Genomic DNA, 22,052 nt, shown 5'->3' on the forward strand with positions numbered 1-22,052 from the left:
TGGTGGATGAGGACACTATAGCACAGGGAGCTTCTTAGCTAATAAAACCATAGCCCAGCTTATACTGGTTTCTTTCTGGTATTTTACCATCAGCGCCCTGGCTGCTTGCATTATAGTGTGTGGCCTTACAAGAGTCTTCTATTTGCTGCTTTCCTTTAGTATCACCATGCCCTGCGGTGTCACCCACAACCGGTTTCTTTATTGCTTATTTTTTCAGTTAAGAAACCTACTATCTCATTAGTAGGTTTGCCCACATATGGGTTAAATGAGTACAAATGTGCGTTTCAACCTGAGCCTCCACCTTCCTGCATGTAAACCAGTGCCTCCATCTCGGAACCAGGCCTAACTATCCATGCATCCCATCCCAAATGAGGACGCTCAGACTCTGTCTACATTCCACCTCAGGGTTGCCACCTCTGCTTCTGCCTCGTTATAACTGTCTTCATGTATACAGCACATGGAGGTGTTTGAATATATTAGTGCAGATACCTACGGATGACGTGAAGTGGACATAGTTAGTAATGATGAAGAGATCTCATACGTGTTGTGGCCATAGCATATGCATGCCCACATACACATACACATAAGTAAACGTGATAAAAAGCAGACGTGGTAGTAGAAGCATTAAATGCATGCCGTGGGAGTTTATTGTCTCAGAGTATTATGGCCTGGCACTCCCATGCTTTAGTTACTCAGCCTTAATGAGGAGTCTGAGACTAAGCAGACTGCGATATGTTAGTGCTTTAGCTTTGCTAAGACATAGCCTAATGTTCATGGTAAAAAGTTTTTAGTCAAAAGAACTGAGTTCATCTTATAATAATTATTGGTTCTGGAATGCTGAACAGTTCATTTACTTTTCTGCACATTTAAATTCTCATCTAAAAGTTGTTAGAAAATGTCTTCATATATATTCACATACACATGCATCTGATTGAGGCTAAGTCACACATACACAGGTGAAAGCTTTCCATGAACTAAGCACTGGGTGACCAGTCTGGGCTGCTTCTGCCCTTCACTCTGCTCTGCGTGCCACTCAGAGTCTCCTTTCTCCCTGGTTGAGCCAGCTAAAAGCTCTCTTTGTCTGCAGTGAGGGAGGCTGTAGAACAAAGCCGAGACCAGCGAGAGACCAGTGTTGGGAGTGGCGGTTGGTGTGGGCCTCTCTGTGTTTGCAGAGCCCTTACAACTTTGGAAGCATGTGCATATGCATCCACCTTCTCTCCATGCCTAGGAATGAAATACAAGAAGGACATCCTGTAATGGCTGCAGGATAAGGATGCCACTTGCTTTTCCTGAAGAAGAAACTGGGTCTGATGTCATCCAGAACCATTTCAATGACACTGATAAAACTTTTTAAATTAAGTTACAAGATCATAATGAAAACAAAATCTGTCTTTATATAGTGATGGGCTTAAATAATTTCAGAAATTTCTAAATGAAACAAACATTGGAAATTGATTAAGAAAGTGTACCTCATCCTTCCTGGGGGGTTTGACATGGAGTTTAGGACAACTGTTAAAAGATTGGTTTCATTTCAAATCCCATACAAACTAGTCAGCCCTTCAAATCGATTGATATGAAACCAAAGTCAGGAAGTTTTAGGGTCTTACAGATTGTGTAGGTTTTTGTCTCCTCCAAACTCCCCTTGGAAATTTGTAGAATCTTGTGGCTCTTAAGATTTGACCTGCATTTCCTTGGGGGAATATGATATTTTGCCCTAATAATGGCATGGAAGGAATTTATAATATTTTAAGATTGAAAAACCCTGCATTAGCTAGTTGGTGGTGGTGCCCGCCTTTAATCTCAACGGAAGCAGGCTGATCTCTGAGTTCAAGGCCAGTTTGATCTGCAAAATGAGTTCCCGGACAGCCAGGGATACTATAGTTCTTAGATTAAGATAAAGTTGGAAGTTTAGATTAAGCTTCTGAAGGATTTTTTTACACCATTTATTCTATGATTTGTTACAATTAGCCAAGCAGTCAAATTACTTTTATAAAATGCGTAATCTGTTTTTAACAGCACATAGTGTCAAGTAAACTATGGCTATTTTGTCTTTTCAGCCAAAGATGTGACTTACATATGTCCGTTCACTGGTGCTGTACGAGGGACGCTGACTGTCACAAATTACAGATTATATTTCAAGAGCATGGAACGGGTGAGGCTTTTGTCTATATATTTGTGTGTGTTTGGTATGTTTGCTTACTTCTGGTTAATTGACTTATTTATTTTTGAGACATAAAGTCTTAAGTATGTAGTCATAGCTGTCCTGTAACTTGCTATGGGACCAAACTAGACTCAAACTCAGTAGTCTTCCTGCCTCAGTCTCCAAGTGCTTGGTGTAAAGGTTGCTCCACCACTCCCAGTTCACTTCTGGATAATATTTGATTAAAGAATTTCTGGTTAAGATTTTTAACATTTTGGGGAAGCAGGTGTCCATGGTCCTGTTCATGTTATTCAAGCACTTTGCAGTTTTTTATAAGTTGTATGTTTTCTTTTCATCTTGCAGGACCCTCCGTTTGTTCTAGATGCTTCTCTTGGGGTGATAAGTAGAGTAGAAAAAATCGGTGGTGCATCTAGCCGTGGTGAAAATTCTTATGGCCTGGAAACGGTGTGCAAGGTAAATTTTACAATCTTGGTATGGTTGTATTTGCTCTAGAGCTGTTAAATAGAACCTCTACTTGGAAACTGGTCCAAGTGGATTACATACTAAAAATGTATTCTTAGGGTAGTGAGTGTTATTCACTGTTAAATCACATGGCATTTTATACCAGGACCTAATCAACATCTTTGCACATCTCTTTTTTTGTTATTGTTGTTTTCTAGGATAAGGTCTCTGTTCTGGAACTTGCTCTGTAGACCAGGCTGGTCTCAAACTCATAGATCCGCCTGCCTCTGCCTGCCACGTGTGTGCTGCCACCACCTGGCTTGTGCACATCTCAATTCTAGACCGCATGACTTCTGTTGCATTCTCTCAGTGCCCTAAGAAAAAGAGACAGTATATATCATCCAGAGTGTTTGCATATGTTCATCTTAAAAGTTTGTTGAATCTCCTGTTAAAATTATTGACTTAGTCACTAGTATTTTCTTTTTTTTTTTTTTTGTGGTTCTTTTTTTCGGAGCTGGGGACCGAACCCAGGGCCTTGCGCTTTCTAGGCAAGCGCTCTACCACTGAGCTAAATCCCCAACCCCTAGTATTGTCTTGATGTCAAGGTTCTGAGTATACTAGCTCTCATCCATGTATATCGTATACCTTGCTTCTTGGTATTTCTTTAGCAAGAAATAGTACATAAAGTTTCAGGAAGGCTGGCTTTTGAACTCATTGTAGATAAGGTTTTTTGTTTTGTTTTGTTTTGTTTTGCTTTGCTTTTGTGGATCTGTACCATTATAGTTGGATCTTTGCTAGAGAGCAGTTAACCAAAGAGGTGATCTGAGGGTCTTCACTAGTCATAGAGACGTACAGGAGGGCACAGTGTACAGATGTGTGTTTTCACAGAAGAGTACAGATGCTACTCATTTGGCTCAGATTTGCAGTAAGCTATTTGCATTGAAAATACACCATGTGTTGTCTCTGTGTGTGGTTTTTCTACGTTACCGGAGTGTTCTCCTACCGTCAGGAGTAAATCCATTGGTCAGACTCTGCTGGCTGGATGGGTGCTGTGTGACACATAGTGTCATTTCGGGGTGCTCTCAAGGATACAGTCGTCTTTCTTCCCTGGAATGAAGTCTAAAATTGCTTGTAAAATGGAGTGTCAGTATTAAAAACAAACAAAACTGTTTCTTTTTTTTTTTTCTTTGCTTTTCTTTTTTTTTTTTTTTTTTTTTTTTGGAGCTGGGGTCCGAACCCAGGGCCTTGCGCTTGCTAGGTAAGCACTCTACCACTGAGCTAAATCCCCAACCCCAACAAAACTGTTTCTTATAAGTATATCATTTTATATTGTACAGTACTGAGTAACAGAGTAGGGTACAGCCTCATCTCAACAACGATGAAACTATAACAAAGTAAATTCAACTTTTGCCTAAGTTAAAATACTTAAATAAAAATGGATATTTCAAAATCATTTTTAATGTCAAATGTTTTTACTAGGTGCTAGGCCAGCATAAATTTGGCTTCTAATGTCACTGTGCCTGAGCATGGGAAGTGGCTGAGGACACACGCAGAGAGGGCTCCCAGGATCCAGTGCAGGCCGAGTCTGGGTGGGCACAGCCAGCTCTAGGCGTGTCATTGCAGTGGAGGAGGAGGAGGAAGTAAAGGCAGGCCAGTCCTGTCTAGCAGAGGAGACTTGAAGTGAGCCCTAGGAAGAAGAAAAGTAAGAAGATGATCACTGTACATGATAGAAATGATAACGACTGATTGTGGTTTTTATTTTTAAAAATTAGGTTCTGGGAAGTAAGCTACGCCCTGTGCTTATGAGACAAGCACTTTATCTACTGAGCCATCTGCCCAAAAAGAACAAATGTTGGGCCTCTGTCAGTACTTAGGTCATTTTCTTCCCCTTTGGCCGGCCGAGCCGAGAGCCCAGGAAGATTCTCTGCCATGTAGTGTGTGCTAGGTTTCTTCTGCTCCCAGTTCATTGTTCTTTGTTTGCAGGAGCTGTTGTTGTATAAATGCAGATCTTCCCTTTACCCAACATTTCCAAGTAACCTCATTTGTTCATTAAACAGAAAGAAAATGATTTAATTAGACGCTATATCTTTTCTAGGATATCAGGAATTTACGATTTGCTCATAAACCAGAGGGGCGAACAAGAAGATCAATATTTGAGAATCTAATGAAATATGCATTTCCTGTGTCTAACGGCTTGGTAATGTTTCTCTCTAATCCATATTGTAATTGTTAGTGTGAACACACCCAGCTAGGTTGTCCAGATGCTACCTTTTATGTTCCTGATTTGACACTTAGCTAGAGGCTGTCTTGTGCCTAAGGTCCCCTATGTGACACTCTATAAGTACCTGTTGATTTCTTGGGAGGAGGAGCAAACTGGAGCTTGAACCCAGGGCTTTATACATGGTAGGCACATCAGTAACCAAGCGATTTTGTTTATGTGTCTTTATTTGAGACAGGCTGGCTTATATAATATTTTTTCATCAGGATATTTCTAGGATAAAAGCTTATGTAGTCTTCATTAGAGTTGGAAGTCTCCCTGGGGAGAGCTGGCAGTGACTAGGAGTCTGGGACAGTCACTAGTGTAGCAGTGTTTTAGCTGTGCGAGGTTCTCTCAACTGCATGATAGCGCGTCATTCACCCCCAGTCAGAGCCAGTGCACTGAATTTCTCCTCTGGGCTGCAGTTATCCTTTGAGACACCATAGTTTTTTCCTAGTTACATGTTAAAAAGCTTACATGCAGGGTATGAAAAGCTTGTTCAGTGTCAGAGCACACAGTACAGACTTTAGAGCCACTCGGTGCTGCTGGCTAGTGATGGGCCCGTTACTTCTGCTGTGAAGTACCTTGGAGATGTCATTTATTACTTAGAGTGAAACCTATAAAAGGTGCCAAAATATTTAAAGGATAAAGTATAAAAGGTTAGTGTTAGCATTTGGTAAATTTTATAAGTTGGTCTTTGGATTTTCTCTACTTTTCAAAGCATATAGAGATATTTAGTGTTGTAAATTAAATAGTAATTTCAGTCATAGAACAAACTATTTAAATACAAACTATTCTTACAAATAAGTAGATCAAAACAGAAGTACTTTTGGGACATATTTCTGATTCATTACTCTCTTAAATGTTTTTAAACTACTGTTTATTTTGTAGCCTCTTTTTGCTTTTGAGTATAAAGAAGTATTCCCTGAAAATGGGTGGAAACTGTATGACCCCCTTCTAGAGTACAGAAGACAGGTATGTGCTTTTCTGTCCAGCTCTTGTGTTCTGTTGTGTCTGTCTATTTTATGACAGACAGTCGATCAAGGTAAGGAGTTTTTTCAGTGTCTCTTCCTTTTGTTTTAACTGGAAGCTAATCTGGTTTGGTGGATTTCTTTTCATTTCCTTTGAGTTGCTTTGAGAATATACTAGTGACCCTCTATGAATTTTTATCTAGTTTATAAGTATCAGTTTGTGTAAAAAAGTGTTTTGCTTAGTATGAAGATGAAAGTGTGTGTAAACTGTAATGTTCTTATGTCATAATACTATTCATTCAGCTTTTTCATTTTAGGCACCCTGTAGTTTATGATATAAAATAGTAATGGTACTGCTTCTAATTTACCTCTGCAAAGTTTTGAGTCCATTCTTCACAGAGGATAGAGAGATACATCCCCTTGTGCTAAGGTCAGCATTCGACTTACCTTAGTCAATACCTATCCATTGTAACTTGGTGTTTGCATGTGTGCCTGTAGGGATTGAGTTCATGGTTTCACATGTGCTGGGCAGACACTCTACTACTGAACTATATCTCCCTTTTACATGTATTACTGTTGATAGCATCTCAGATATTTTCTGCTCAACTTTGATGCATTTAAACTTGATGAGTATTTATTAATGGTACATGTGTTTTTCTTAGTTGAGGCTCTTTCTTCTGTCTTTTTGAAGGAATCATCTGGTATTTCTTTGGTATTGTTATTGCTTGTGCTCGAGTAGGGAAGGTACTGGCTAGTTTTCTTTCTCACTGATGATGTCAGGATGTAGCTATGCCTGCTGCGTCATAAACTGTGTCTGCTGAGGGAGGGAGGGAGGGAGGGAGGGAGGGAGGGAGGGAGGGAGGGAGGGAGGGAGGCTAGGGGAAGAATTTGCTTAGTGTGTGCTCTGTATGTTACTAACATTTTGCATACTGATTTTATTTACTAAACCATGTGGTAAACATAAGGTGTAAAGGTACTAAATACCTGCATAGCAGGGGTAAACTGAGGCATGGGAAGGTTAAGCAGTTTGTCCGTGATAACAGTTATTGTTGTAGAAGGTAGGATTTGAATTCACAAGATAAAAGCAAACTGTGTTTCAGTAGGTAAGTTAGTATTAGTCTGACTAATGAAAAATAACCAGTTTGTACAGTGAATGACGAGTTAATGTCAGATTACTGTAAAGTTCACACGGAGACATAGAGTAACTGTAGAACATCAAACCCACAGAGACTTGAAGGTAGCTAGAAGAAGTAGATTACCCTGGGCTGGTGAGATGACGTTCAGCACACAAGCCTGTAGACTGCAGTCTAACCCCCAATGCACACAACAGGGAAGCAGAAAGCCAGCTGCACATAGCTCTCCTCTGGCCTCTAGGAGGGCCATGGGACCTGCCTTACCCTTCCCGCCCTCTCCATAATGACAGCAGCAGCAGCAGCAGCAGCAGCAGCAGTAGTAGTAGTAGTAGTAGTAGTAGTAGTAGTTAGTAGTAGTAGTTAGTAGTAGTTAGTAGTAGTAGTAGTAGTAGTTAGTAGTAGTAGTTAGTAGTAGTTAGTAGTAGTAGTTAGTAGTAGTTAGTAGTAGTAGTTAGTAGTAGTTAGTAGTAGTAGTAGTTAGTAGTAGTAGTAGTTAGTAGTAGTAGTTAGTAGTAGTAGTAGTAGGTAGTAGTAGTAGTAGTAGTAGTAGTATTAGTAGTAATCGGTTTCTTTTTACTATTTTAAAGCAGAAGGTTGGCTGGCAGGTTGTTAGTGGGAGCTAGAGGGTGGGGTGACCTGGTTGTACGGTTACGTGTGCCACTTGGTAACTATTTGCCAGTCATTATATCCTGCAGAAATGGAAGTGGAGTAAGAACATTTGCTGACAGAGTGCTAGGGACCAGAGAAAGCTTTAGAGGACGTAGACTGTGTCTGCACAGCAGCAGATCGGTCTCATCACTGCCTGAGACAGCTCTTGTGAGAGTAGGTACTGTGTCTGTCTCTTCCCACCCTTCCCCGGATATGCTTAGCAGAGGCTCACTACTCTGTTAGTGTCTAATGAGTTAACAGGCTGACTGATATTACATCTGGTGCCACGTGACTGCAGACCCCCACATTAAAATGTGTCTTCTAAAACCCTGGCCGTCACTATTTGAACAGTTGTAAGATGTGGGTAGTAGTGATAGGCGAAAGTAGCTTACGCGGCTACTAACCTAGAGTCAGTTATAGTTTTAACTGACAGGTTGTCTTGTGTCTTTGTATGTAGGGGATTCCAAATGAAAGCTGGAGAATAACAAAGGTCAATGAACGCTATGAACTCTGTGACACATATCCTGCCCTCTTGGCCGTGCCAGCAAACATTCCTGATGAGGAACTCAAGAGAGTGGCATCCTTCAGGTCCCGGGGCCGGATCCCAGTAAGTGGGCGGAGTAGGCCTCTCCATGGATCCAGGGGATAAGCCGTAGCCTCTATGTGAGGGTGCTGGATACCAAGTTAAAGGGTGAAGGTAAAACAGTATTGCTAGCTCGGAACTCAGCCATTAGCTCTGTGTACTGGTTACCATTCTGTATCTTGTGTGTTCTTTAGTTACGATGAAAAGGACAGTTAGTCCTTTTCCCCCACTGAGTGCAAGAAAGTAGGAAACCTTACAAATGTATCATATATAACTATCTTAAAAGAGCAGATGAAATAGTTTTAGTTGCAAATGTAGATACTGAGGACTTTACAGTTTTGCTGATACAGTAATAAACAAACGAAGCAGAGTTTATTTAGCTCTGTTTAGTGATCAATGAGTTTGAGAAGTGTCTGATTAGGAATTAGGTAATCTCTGTAAAGCAGTTGGCTAGAAATAAGGGTCTTCCTCGTACCCTGAAGGCCTGAGCCTGTTTTGCCAGGCATCCGTACAGAGACTGCTCTCTAGGAAGCTTGGAAGCAGGGACACAGTAGGTATATGTGACCATGTCCTCTCTTTCAGGTTTTATCATGGATTCATCCTGAAAGTCAGGCCACAGTCACCCGCTGCAGCCAGCCCATGGTTGGAGTGAGTGGGAAGCGCAGCAAAGAGGATGAGAAGTATCTTCAGGCCATCATGGACTCCAATGCCCAGTCTCACAAAATATTTATATTTGATGCTCGGCCAAGTGTCAATGCTGTTGCCAATAAGGTGAGGTTTTCTTTAGTAATCAGTTGTCACTAGTCTCGTGTTACTCAAGGCAGCTGAACTTGTCTGTATAGCAGCCTTGTAAAGAAGTGGTCAGACCTAAGGAGGTAGTGATGGGCATCACATTGTGCTGAGTTGATGAGTGCTTAAGTTCATTTTTAAGCCTTTCAAAGACTATTTCATCTGTATTAAAGAAAAATTAGTTAATGGGGTTAGCTAAGCAAATGACAAAATGCTTTAACACACCCCAGAACCTCTAGCATCATTAAATTTTGCTTTTACTTCCAAACCTGTGTAGTTGTATTACATCAATGAAATACAACTGAAGTGTACGTTGACCTTTTTGTCCTCCTGCTGTGAGTGGCGCTTGAGTGATTATTCTTAGCTTATGAGAATGTTCCTCATTCTGCATCTGCATAGGTTTCAAGAGGGCCGTGTGAGTCCCAGGTGTTCTTTTAGGGGAGACGAGGGAGGATCATGACATCCAGAGTCCTTACAGCCTGTAAAGCATGGTTATTTTATCATCTTTCTTGTCAGTCAAACATAGGTTTTATTGAGGATAAAACTCCAAGTTCGTCCGAAAAGATTTGTAACGCAGAATTCTTTCAAAGAGTATTTATTAATTTGAATGCCAAAAGTTGCAGTTTTCCAAAGCAGACTCCTAAAACTATGTATCATTTGAACTACATTTGTACCACAAATGTCAAACAAGTGTCACCCATGCTTCGTCATGGTTTTTTCTTTACACCACTGAACACCAACACTCTTCTTTGTTTACGTTATCCTTCTTGATATTTTATAGAATGTGATATGTGAATGACCCTTATAGCCAAGAAGTCAAATGAATTCTCCAGCAAGTGCTGATTTTCCTCTCTAAAGTCTGTGCATTGAGTAAAAGCAGGAGTTAGATTTAGCTGTGTCTGAGGAAAAAGGACTAGAAGGCAGCAACTATGGTAGGGCAAAGTGTTGATGATCTTGTGTTTGACCGCACCCCCACCCCCATTCTTTAGCACCACACACGTGCTCTGTTGACGTTTTCACAGCCAGGTGCATTACTGTTGTAACTGCTCCTGCAGCCAGGATCCCATTGGAGGCACCACTCTGTTTGCCCTGCAGTCCTCACACCATCTTTGTGTCACAGAAAACCATGTTCAGTGGCTTAGGAGTCTTATCTCTGGACTCCTCTTGCCTGTCCAGCCTTTTCCTTCCATGTTACCTGACCACATCATAGTTGGATTGTTTCTATTTTATCTCCAAACCTGAGATGAACCTGGGGTTCACACCTGAGATGAACCTGGGGTTCACACCTGAGATGAACCTGGGGTTCACACCTGAGATGAACCTGGGGTTCACACCTGAGATGAACCTGGGGTTCACACCTGAGATGAACCTGGGGTTCATTCAGATTTAGGTTCCGTTTGTTCTGTGGCTGCTGCTGGTCCTTGGATGCGAGTCACTTTGCCTAGTTTGGGTTGAGGTCGTTATAGCCATTGCACTGTTGCTTCCCATTCACTGATGGCAGCCAACCCTGGGGCTTTTGACAGTCTTCCCCACACTGCCCTATGCTTGGGATCTTGACTTAGTCGTTCAGCCAGTTTTAAATGACTGTCATGCTTTTTGGTTTATCATCTAATCGACTTAAAAACAATACTTAGTGGAGACCGAACTCTTAGTGTGTTCACAGCTCGTCGTGGCTGTGGGTTCTTTATTACTTCCATCCTGCTTCTGTAGTGGGTTTATAAAGTAACTACAGCCATGATGAGGACCCTAGCGTTTCCTGTCTCTGTGCTGGGCTTCCGCATCTTCTGGGATTTGTTGCAACCAAATTGCTTTGCAAGTTTCTCTGACCCGAGTGTGAGAGTTGCTGTTAGTGACTTTTTATATCCTGAAATGTAAGTGCTGCTGTGAGCACATGCCAGTTCCTGAGAGGCATTGTGAGAGACCTGCTTCCCCTAGTGAGCCTCCCATTGTAAACATCCTCCAGCAATCTTCCAGATACCAGCCAGGGAGCAGGTATACCACACACAGCCTACGGGTGGCATACCATGTAAAACCCTCACATCCGTCTGCGCTCTTCACAAGTTGTCATTAACAAGTACTACTGACATTTGACATTAAGTTCTGTGACAATCTTGAATATACATTACTCTGTAGATTAGACATCTGTCCCATTTCTAAAATTAGTTTGGAGTAGAATTCAGAGGCACCATAGTCAGGGTCATGTTAGTGTAGTTGCTCTAGTGTGCTCATTTGTTCTGCTAAGGCTCTACAAAGCGTGATTATGTATGAGTTAGGAAAGACAAAATTTTTTTTTTAAGATTTATTTATTTTTTGTATACGATTACACACACAGATCCCATTACAGATGGTTGTGAGCCACCATGTGGTTGCTGGGATTTGAACTCAGGACCTCTGGAAGAACAGTCAGTGCTCTTAACCGCTGAGCCATCTCTCCAGCCCGAAAGACAAAATTTTTAACATAAAATGTAATATTAACTTGAGGAAATTAGTTCGTCTTTCCCTACAACAGTTTGTTTTGAAAAGCATATATTTTCTTTTTTATACATTTGAAGAGAGTAATGTCAGTGGGGTTCTCTTAAACTTTTTAAAATTTAAAATGAATTAGCTGCTTATAGTGTAAGCAAACTATGATTGCTGCTAATCTTGTCACTTAACTGGAAAGAAGGCTAGTGTGTCCATGAGGGCATTTTGAGAAATCAAAGTTCTGACTTGACAGTAGGTTAATGCATTTGAGTCAAACTTTAGATTTTGGAAAGTTGTGGAGTATAGAACATGGCGCTGGGCTGGGGGTCAAGCTGCTTGGAGCGCCCCCTCTGCCCTCCTCTTCTCCTCACCCTGGCTGGCACAGGAGAATGGTTTTCTTCTGCCATGCTCTTTCCCACAGTGAGCATCCCACTTCAGAAATGTGGGACCTGCCAGTAAAACTGGAACTGGAAGTGAAGTTATCCTCCTCAGATGAATCCTTCCTTGAGAATTTTGTCACAGCAACCGGACACTAACTTGGAAATCATTATGGCTATAAGAAGTTTTGTCTTCTAATTAAATGTGAAATGATGTAAAGAGCAGGTTGGATTATTTATATGGAATTTTAATTGATTATTTCAGTAAATCTGAAGGAAATGTTTGCTAGGTTGTAGATAGGATTGATAGGCACGGGACGTCTTTACAATGCTGATGTGCTGGCCACATAGGCTTAGCACGGCTCTGTGTCAGAAACAGTGGGAGGCTCATGTGTTTATTCCAAGTGGCCTGAGCTACTCATGCTCCCCACAGGGTCTCCTTATGTATAGCAGGGGTCTTCTTATGCTGTACACTTTAGGATAGAACTTTGTAATGGATAAAGATGGTTATGCACTCTTATGACTTTCTGTGATGTGTGCCCTTTTCTAGGCAAAGGGCGGAGGTTATGAAAGTGAAGACGCTTATCAAAATGCAGAACTCGTTTTCCTGGACATTCATAATATCCATGTTATGAGAGAATCATTACGGAAGCTTAAGGAGATTGTGTACCCCAACATTGAGGAAACTCACTGGTTGTCTAACTTAGAATCTACACACTGGCTGGAACACATCAAGGTGTGTATTTGCTACTCTCTCTCAAAGCCTCCATCCCTGTCTACCTTGGCTCTTGGGAACGTAGTAGGAAGGACTTGCTGGGTAGTGGAGGCAATGACTGCACACTCAGGTCTGCAATGGCTACTGCTTGTTTCCTCTTTCCCGTCCATCTGCATTCTCCCCATCCTCCAGATAGTGTGCCTTTCACTTCTGAGTCTTCCCACCTTGTATCCAATTCCAGTCTTCTCTGTTCTCAACTCCCGTCCATTTAATATGCTGTTCCTCATTTATTGGCCTGTTTTTGAGACAGGTTCCAGGCAGTCCTTAACCTCAGACTCTTGGGATTATAGGCATGAGCCTTGGCACCTGCCTCCTTTGTATTGATTGTTGATTGATGCTTCTTTCCCTGTGACTGACAGAAGTCTTAATCTGTGCAGGTCATATATCTAACAGAACTGTATTAGTTTATTTTAAGAAGTGCTTAACTTTTTTTTTTAACTTTCATTGTAAAACTCGTTTCCAGCTCATTCTTGCGGGGGCTCTTCGGATTGCTGACAAGGTGGAGTCTGGGAAGACGTCTGTGGTGGTGCACTGCAGTGATGGGTGGGATCGCACAGCTCAGCTCACGTCCCTGGCCATGCTTATGCTGGATGGATACTATCGAACCATACGAGGATTTGAAGTCCTTGTGGAGAAAGAGTGGCTAAGCTTTGGACATCGATTCCAACTAGTGAGTAAAGAATTCATTTTACTGGGTTTGGTCATTGTGTGCTCATGTGTGCTTGTGCATTTGTGTGTACCTCAGAGGTGGTCAGTTTTCTTCCCCAGTTACTTTCTACTTTAACTCTAACTTAGAGACATGATCCCTCACTGACCCTTGGGAGGCCCCAGATTTGGGGTAGGCGGCTAGCCAGCCAAACCAAGCGATCTGCCATTTCAGTCTCCATGCTGGGATTACAGCATGCATATTGGGCCTAACTTTTATTTAGGCATTTGGACCAAACTCAGGTCTTATGTTCTTGTGGCAAATACTTTTCTCACTGAGCCACCCTGAGCCTCCATTTTTAATTTTTACATGTATCTCGTGCAGGGTATAAATTTGGCCATTTACTCAGCAAGTGAAGTCATAAGAGTACTATATTTGGTAAAGTGTTAGAGTGTGGGGCATTTGTTAGTTGTCTGACCTTGTGTCTTCTGTGATCCCTGCCTAGAAATTAAACTGTCACTAATAGTCATGGTGCTGTCCCTCTAAATGAGGCTATACAATACTGCTAGCTTTCCCTGTGGGCTTGTGAGAAGAATGACAGTGGTACAGATACTAATTCAGTTATACAAACAAGTATTACTAATATAGATCAATGCCTGAGGTAATTTGGAACTAAAGTAATCATGTAAAAAAAATCTGGGGTCTTAATGGTTAAGAACACTTGCTCTTGTAAGGATTTCATTTCATTTCCAAGCCCTCAGGTCTGGCTCCCAAGTGCCTGTCACTCCAGAGGATCTGACTCTCTTGGCCTTTGGGTGTCAGTCTTCATGTGCAGATACACTTATACACATAAAAATAAAATAAGTTTAACTACAATTTAACTCCTTTGGACCAAAATATAGTTTCCTATTTATGCTTTCCATAAACTTGGACATGATAAAATTTTGAGCCCTGTACTATTCAAAATTTATTACATAAAACTGGTGATACATAGTCTAGACAAGCACTCTACCACTTAAAAAGTGTTGAGACATGGGGGTCTTGCCAAATTTCCAAGGCTGACCCTACATTTACTTTACAGTTCTACTTGTGAACCTCCAGCCTTAGCTTCCTGTCTGTGCCACTGGGACTAGGCTCAGATTTTACAGTAAATTTCAAAATTAAGTCTTGAGAGTGTTAGTTGGATTAAAGTTTTTGTTTAGCCATGAATCCAAAGTTTATACCTCAACCAGCTAAGGTGTACCTACCAAATTAGTACTTAGATTCACTAACATGTCCAGAAGCACGCTCGTACCCTTTCCTGAGGCCATGGTCCCCCTTAGACTCCCTGCTGGGATCTCTTCGTGGTGATGGAATGAGGCATCCTGCTTCCTTTTGGAGACAAAGGGAAACATTCGTTGTTATTCATCAGTACTTGGCCAGAGCTGTGTCCCTACATCACCCATAAGCTTTTCAGGATGCACATCCTTGCTCTTTTTCTCCTGTCCCAGCTGTGTGCCTATGTTAGTTACTTAAGGCTGTCTACACGTGTGGTGCCCACAGTTATCTCAGTTATTTAGGAAAACAGTAATGTCCTGAAGAGAAAGCTCTTCGCCTTTGCTTTCTCATACTGTGCCATGGGCTCGTGCCCTTCATTAATGGGATGTTAGTGGCTTCTGTTCTACATGGTATTGGATGGATGATGAACAAGGCAAGAGTTGAATTAAGGGAGAAGCCAGAACATTAGAGGCCTAGAAGTCACTGAGGGATGTGGGTCTTGGTGTCTGCATGGATGCTCTTTAATCCTAGTCTTTAGAAGGGTTTACTAACAGTATTTGTAAGGAACTCCAAGGAACTGGCACTTGAAATTGGTTGGCTCTTTTGAATGTGAACTGTCACATAACATTAGGCACGGTAGGCATCTCTCCCAATAGCTTACATTTCCCAGTTTTCTCTACACAATGATGTACTTACCAGAAAACTCTTTAAAACAAATTCTTCCTTAATGAAGAATGTAAAGGAAATTTTTCCTTTCCTATGTAGGTAGACAGTATCTTTAGTAGCATTTTTGGAGAATTGAAGGATGTTTTGAACTCTGTCAAAATTTAGCAGATATTTACTTTATATAATGTCTTAAAGATTGTGAAATCCAGGGGGGTGGTATTTTTTTGTCCTTTGTTCCACAGAAAATACTAGCTCACAGTTAAACAGAGCCTCTCGATCTGTCTGTTGTTTTGTTCCACTGTTATCAGAGGCATAGGCATATGGTTGTATCAGAGAAGTAGATAAGGCAAATGTGTACTAAAACGCTAATCTTCATCTGATTAGCAACAAATGCTGTCCATTGTACTTCACTTTAAGGAAAACTTCAAATCCTCAAGTCTTACGATCCATACTTAACGCTAAAAATGTTATTTTGTTTCATCCTGATGCACAGGATAATAGCAGATGAAATGTGTACCTTCTCGGTTTTATCACAGTAATTAAAGTGTTTATTTAATAACATTAATTTTCCCTGCTTTGCTAACAATGATACTTGTCTAAGAACACTGGACATTCTTCCTTCAGTGGTGAGCATCTAGCGAGATGGAAGACAGTCTGCTGTGGTCCACCCCACTGCCCAGTTTGACAGCTGACAGCAGGACACATTTGCACCAGGAATACCAATACTGCACACTGGGCAGTGTGAACCAAAATAACATCTTAGGACTATGACAGTATCTTTTTACACTGAAAGCTGCCCCAGAAGTTGTATACCCCAACTTCTTGAATGGATCCCTGCTTTGTGATTTTCCACTTGCATGGGTGGGAACCCATTTCTGTGAAGAGCAGATCCAAGTACTTCTGAAAGTTCTTGAGACTCGTGCTATATAGTTAGGTGCCCTTTGTCCAGTGACTGACCATAAGAAATGTCTTACCACAGAGAAGTGAAATCTTTAAGACAAAAATCTGGGCTCTTAACGACTTTCTCTGTTTTAGAATCTAGGTTTCATTTATTAAAGTAGTCATCTTAAGTTTGCATATGTGAAGATATGTCTCTGCTCAGTAGAGTTGTTTACTTTATAATACTTTCAAAAGATGTTCTGAAGAAATTAAAAGTACTGCCCAAATTATACTTTGAGAAAAGAGCAATGTAAGAAGTGAAATATCCTACATGTGACACTTCTTTGTCTTTGCTTCAGAGAGTTGGCCATGGCGATAAGAACCATGCTGATGCAGACCGATCACCTGTTTTCCTTCAGTTCATTGACTGTGTCTGGCAGATGACAAGACAGGTAAAACACGTCATCTGCTAACACCCTGCCCACACATCTCTAAGCTCAGAGTGGTCCTGACTGGCTTATGATTCTTAGATAGAATCCCAGAGATAATAGCTGTTGTAATTGTTGGGTATTAAAACTTGTTTTTTAGGGCAGTATTAATAAACAATTAATAAACACTTGGATTCTAGTGGCATCTTGCACAGGACACTGATAAAAATTAAAAGTATTCCTCCTTTGAAATGAAGTTCTTTGCTTACTGAGAGTTCTGTTTCTTTGCTAAGGAAGATGAACAAATAAACTACATCAAATTTCAGCCAAAAATAAGCACTGTTTTGAGCCATGTTAAAAGGAAGAAGTGTTAGGGCAGAAAGTGTAAGGCAGGGGTGACTTAGGTCCTGTCAATCATGGAGCTATTAGAAACCCTTTAGCCGCCTTTAGGCAGCAGACTTGTTTGAAATAGTTGTGTAAATGACTCAGTCTAGCAAGGTTCATGATAGGATACGGAGTTGTAGGGTCTGAAAATGGCTTAGCCAGAAGTAGGGTTAAGCTTTTAGGCGCAGTTTCTGTCCCTGGAGACATGCCAGTAAGACAAGTAAGGTACGGCCCAGCTGTCTGGATTGGTAAAATCCAGCCCATAACCAGGTCACCAGGTGTGACCTGCGAGTTAGAACTGATTCGGGTGTTGTTTGGGTAGGATGGGAACATGATGTTTAAAAATGTGATATAATTCTAAATCAAGAAAGGGGCCCAAAAAGTTGAAAGGAGCTCATAGATATGTTAATCACATATCTAAAGAAGGCTTAGCAGTAAACTACATGTCCCTATAGCTTTTAGTTAGGTTGAACAGAGACTTTCTCTAAAATACAAAGGCAGTATTTCCTAGGTCATTGTGGAATGTTTTACACAAAGCTCATAATTAATAGATTTACTTACAAATAAGTTTTGGATGGTTTTGTGATATTAATAGGATTGGGTTCAATTAAACCTTTACTACCTCTGGGAAGTCCTTAATTCCTTTGACAGCCCTCCAAAAATGGCTCCAAAAATTGAATTACCCACTGAGGGTGAACTCAGAGTTGCACCAATGCTACCAGTTGTGAACTTTAAGAACAGGTAGGTTGACTAGTAAGTTATCTGCACAGCTGTAGTTTACCGCTGGTACTCCTGTGTATATGCTGATGGCCTTTGCTGGGCACATTTGATAGTTTTAATTCTTAGAAATAAGACATGTCGAAAACTAAAAGAATGCCAGACTCATCAGAACTGTTACATGTCAGAAATCAGTGGCTGGCAATTATAGTGTCAAGGCAGAGCAAACACAAAACCATTCAATACTTACTGCATGAGAGAGACTTTACCTTGGGAAGGAAAACAGATAATGCCACGATAGCTTAGGTAGTTTTAAACGTCTAAATACTATAATAAAAGATCTACTCAGGATAAATGTGCGTGAAAAACGTCTCAAGTTTGTGGTGCTCAATTTGCAGTTCCCTACCGCATTTGAATTCAATGAGTATTTTCTCATTACCATCCTGGACCACTTGTACAGCTGTCTATTTGGGACATTCCTCTGTAACAGTGAACAGCAGAGGGGAAAAGAGGTAAAGTATGATCTCCGACTCTCACTTGGTATGTGTTTGTTATATTGTATCTCACAAGGTGGATAAGGACTGATTATTTCAACTCAAACTAGGGATAACGGATCACACTTATATTCCCAGATATTCCAGAGGCTAAGGTTGAGGGATCACAGTCTGAAGCCAGCCCATTAAACCACATATCATCTCAAAATAATTTGAAGGAAAGTGTAGAGAGGATGCTGGAGAAGTACATATAGGGTCAGCGCTGCGTTCAAGTTTGCTACTACAGCAAAACAAAAGAACCACTCTCTGTAAAGGTGTCACTCCTAGTGGTATTGGTAGACCCTCATGCATGTCAGCTGTCATTCTGAAAGCTGTCAGAAAGCAGGTTATTCTGGGAGAGCACTCACACTGAAAAGCCTTACTACCAGGGTCAGGCATTAGACTCACTGACATCTGAGTTCACTTTGTTTCTGTAACACAGGGAGATAAATTCTTCCAAGAGCCTACTTTGCAGGTGTTATACTTGATAGTGAATATATTTCTATGCATTGGTAGGCTTTCAGTATATTGTGGGCTATAGTCACAAATACCACAGCAGTATTCTAATTAGTCCGTTTTTTGAGAAACTACCCTTGATTTAAAAGTCTTAAATCATAAAATTTAAATAAAAAATTTGCCTTTAAAGTGACAATACAATGGTATAACCACAGAATTGTAGGCCATCACCATTTAATTTAGAGCATTTTTCATCACACCGAAATTATCTTACAACTGCTAGTCCGTGTTCTCCCAGGTTTGGGCAGTACTAGGTTTCACTATGGATGGCCACTTGTGAACACTTTGTTTAAATGGAGTCATTCATATAAACGTTGACTAGTTCATTTAAATGGGATCACTCACAACGTGACCTTTGCGTCTAGTTCCTTTCATTACTACCCAACATTTATGTCATACCACGCACTTCCTCTTAATGGTCAATCTTCCATTGTGTATGTCCTATCAGTTGGGGGTCCTTTGGGTTGTTCTTTATTTTGGCTGTTATAAATAATACTGACTTAATCATGTGGAGCATGCTTCTTTTGTCCATGGAAAAATGTGTGGTCCATGTGTATGGGGAGAACAGGAGAGGGTGCCTTGAAGCTAAGGTTTGGATCTACCCATGTGGATGAATCCTGATCCTATTTCCAGCATTCTCTATTTTTAATTTTTACAATCCACAACCCTACACAGGTCTCACCTAAGGTCTAAATGGCTGATGTGGGAGGGGATCTTTACCACTCTTTCCCTCTTGCAGAATCTTCCTAAGAAGACAGTGTCACTGTGGTCCTATATAAACAGCCAGCTGGAAGACTTCACTAATCCTCTTTTTGGGAGCTACTCCAATCATGTCCTTTACCCAGTAGCCAGCATGCGCCACCTAGAGCTCTGGGTGGGCTATTATATAAGGTGGAACCCCCGGATGAAACCACAGGTACACATCTACAATATACAGTATGACCCCACTAGGTTTGTCACACTCAAAATTTCCCACTCTGTCCTTAGTTACAAGACTTTCCCAATTGCACACATCTTTCTGTGTGGTGTGGTCTTTCAGTATATAGAAGAAAATAACTTTATAAAAGCCTAAAAACTGCAGGTCCATAGTCCTTCAAGAGTTTTAACTAAATGATATGTATAAAGTAGCATCTTCCAGGGACATCTGAAGTCACTGAAAGATCAAGCAGAGGTGACAACAAAGCACAAGTTTATTCCACTAAGAACCTGAGGTGGGGCTGTCCGGCTGCTTAAACAGGCAATACCACAAAGCTCAGGGAAGGTTAAGACCTCAAGTTTGCCTGGATTCCTGTTGCAGTGATTCTGTTTGCTCTTGCAGGAACCTATCCACAGCAGATACAAAGAACTTCTTGCCAAAAGAACAGAGCTTCAAAGAAAAGTAGAGGAACTTCAGAGAGAAATTTCCAACCGCTCAACCTCCTCTTCAGAGAGAGCCAGCTCTCCCGCACAGTGTGTGACTCCTGTCCAAACTGTTGTATGAAAGAACTAGGCATGTTGCCAGGAACTTGACATTACAGCACCTTATGCGTAGAAAGCCTTCTGTGTTTTAAACCCATCTGTGGGAGAATCCTTCAGATGCTGTATTTATTTCAAATCTCTCTTAGATGAGTTTAGAAACATAGCGGTGCAAGTGACAATGAAGATGATCTCATTTGTAATTAAAGATGACACTAATCTGAAGTCCCCCAAAGAATACTAAAGTACTGCAGTCCTGTGCTCACCCTGGGAGCCAGCTTTTCATTTAAAGCTGTCTTAAAAGCACTGCTAAGAGCTCTAGGTGGGGAGAAAAGCAAGGCTGTTCTTGCACCTGAGAGCATACATACCAAGCCTTGATCTCAACTGTCCCATTTTTTGTGGTATTTAATATAGTAAAAAGCATTGTCTTAAAATTGTTACAGCATAGTAGTAGTTGGAAATTGCTGCTGACATTGTAATTAGCGTATTTTCAACAGCAGTTAGGAAACGATGCCTTATATATTTGCTTTGGGGGTGAAGGGACAAAGTAACTGTCATCCAGGAATTCAAAAATATTCTTTCCCGTCAGCCAATTTCCATTTGTATGTTGATCACAAATACCACAGACACTTTAAAACCTTACCATTACTCCACTTATCTTAATGCTGATTGGCAAGTTTTAAAAACTTAAGTGCTATATTTAAATTTCACATGAACATTTTATCAAAGACCACTCTGCATGTGAGTTAGTCTCGGTGCCAGCAAGTAAAGCCTCGCTTCTCTGCTCGCCTGAGTTGGGTGCTGGTGTGAACAGTTGACTCCTGGTGTCTGTTTCACTCTGTATAAGAGCCATATGTAATGTACTGTAACAAACGAGCTTCTTACCACTTGGTCTTTTAATTAAATGACTTCAAACTTTACCCTTGTCCACAGTAGTCTAAAGTGTCTTCCCCACCTCCACCCCCAAAATGTTAATCTGCAACTGTCCAATTTGAGCCCCCCCCGGCTTTGACATCTAAATCAGACTGTAAAAACCACTGTTCTCGTTCATTGTTGAACTGTAGCCATGATGATGCTGAAATTGGTACATCACACATATATGCACACGGATCTCTTCCCTGCATCTTTTTATGTGGCTATTGAACTTAGAGCCTCACACTTGCCAGGCAAAAGCTGTACCCCAGCAGTACCCAGTATCTACAAAAATTGGTACCAACTAATTTGATTGGTGTATTAGCTATAAAAATTTTTGAGGTGCTATTATGTTCCCAGCATTCAATTAACATTTCTGTAGTAGCTCACTTTCCTCCCTAGTCTGTTTTCCTCATTGAAACCTTTTACCATCTTGGTATGACTTAAAGGAATCTCTATCTATCTATCTCTCTATCTATCTCTCTATCTCTCTATCTATCTATCTATCTATCTATCTCTATCTATCTATCTATCTATCTATCGATCTATCTATCTATCTATCTCATCCATCCAAAACCTTCAGCTATCTTCTGTGACCTCCAAGAAATCCTCTGTGGAATGTGCACACGAAACGAGCTTTCTGTGGGACTCAACTGCATTCCTGGTAGACTTAAAACCCCGCCTGCCTCCCTCCCCACCCCCACCACCCGCATGAAAGCTCTCCTTCCTTACGCAGCACGGGATCCATATTGGCATCTTGTACAGAGTATAGAGGAGCTCTGCTATGAGTGAATGAACAAGAAACTGAAGCCGATCAAAACCCAAAGCCTACAGTTGGGTTCCAGCTGGAGATAGGTAGGATTCAGTATCTTTCTATTACTATTCTGATTAGGAGTTAGAGCCATTATCATTCAAATGACAGTTATACAGTTTAAGGTCCTGAAATCCAAATAAGGAGTCAACCCAGTAGTTGGAATATTTACTATGTCACTACAGCAGTTCCTCACCTTCCTGGGGTCTATGGGCTCACTGTTTTCAGTTCATTGTTGCTGCAAACCTGC

The 22,052-nt window shown here is 41.0% G+C and overlaps 1 protein-coding gene across 4 annotated transcripts in view; it reads left to right on the forward strand.

Annotated features, from left to right (window-relative positions):
- Window positions 1-20,999, forward strand: part of Mtmr2 (myotubularin related protein 2) — a 50,465-nt gene extending 29,466 nt beyond the window's left edge. For 3 of the 4 annotated variants that reach the window (XM_039081339.2, XM_063265326.1, XM_006242522.4), the window contains 12 exons: window positions 2,058-2,152; window positions 2,504-2,614; window positions 4,698-4,799; window positions 5,751-5,834; window positions 8,069-8,218; window positions 8,777-8,965; window positions 12,374-12,559; window positions 13,062-13,268; window positions 16,406-16,498; window positions 17,974-18,087; window positions 19,364-19,540; window positions 19,943-20,999. In XM_039081339.2, the coding sequence (XP_038937267.1) occupies window positions 2,058-2,152; window positions 2,504-2,614; window positions 4,698-4,799; window positions 5,751-5,834; window positions 8,069-8,218; window positions 8,777-8,965; window positions 12,374-12,559; window positions 13,062-13,268; window positions 16,406-16,498; window positions 17,974-18,087; window positions 19,364-19,540; window positions 19,943-20,104 (1,670 nt within the window). In that variant the 3' untranslated portion in view covers window positions 20,105-20,999. The remainder of the gene's footprint in view (window positions 1-2,057; window positions 2,153-2,503; window positions 2,615-4,697; window positions 4,800-5,750; window positions 5,835-8,068; window positions 8,219-8,776; window positions 8,966-12,373; window positions 12,560-13,061; window positions 13,269-16,405; window positions 16,499-17,973; window positions 18,088-19,363; window positions 19,541-19,942) is intronic. The other variant, NM_001108123.1, reaches the window with a different exon arrangement.
- The last annotated feature ends 1,053 nt before the right edge of the window (window positions 21,000-22,052 follow it).

Source organism: Rattus norvegicus, chromosome 8 (assembly GCF_036323735.1).
Source record: "Rattus norvegicus strain BN/NHsdMcwi chromosome 8, GRCr8, whole genome shotgun sequence".
In the NCBI taxonomy this organism is placed as follows: Eukaryota; Metazoa; Chordata; class Mammalia; order Rodentia; family Muridae; genus Rattus; species Rattus norvegicus.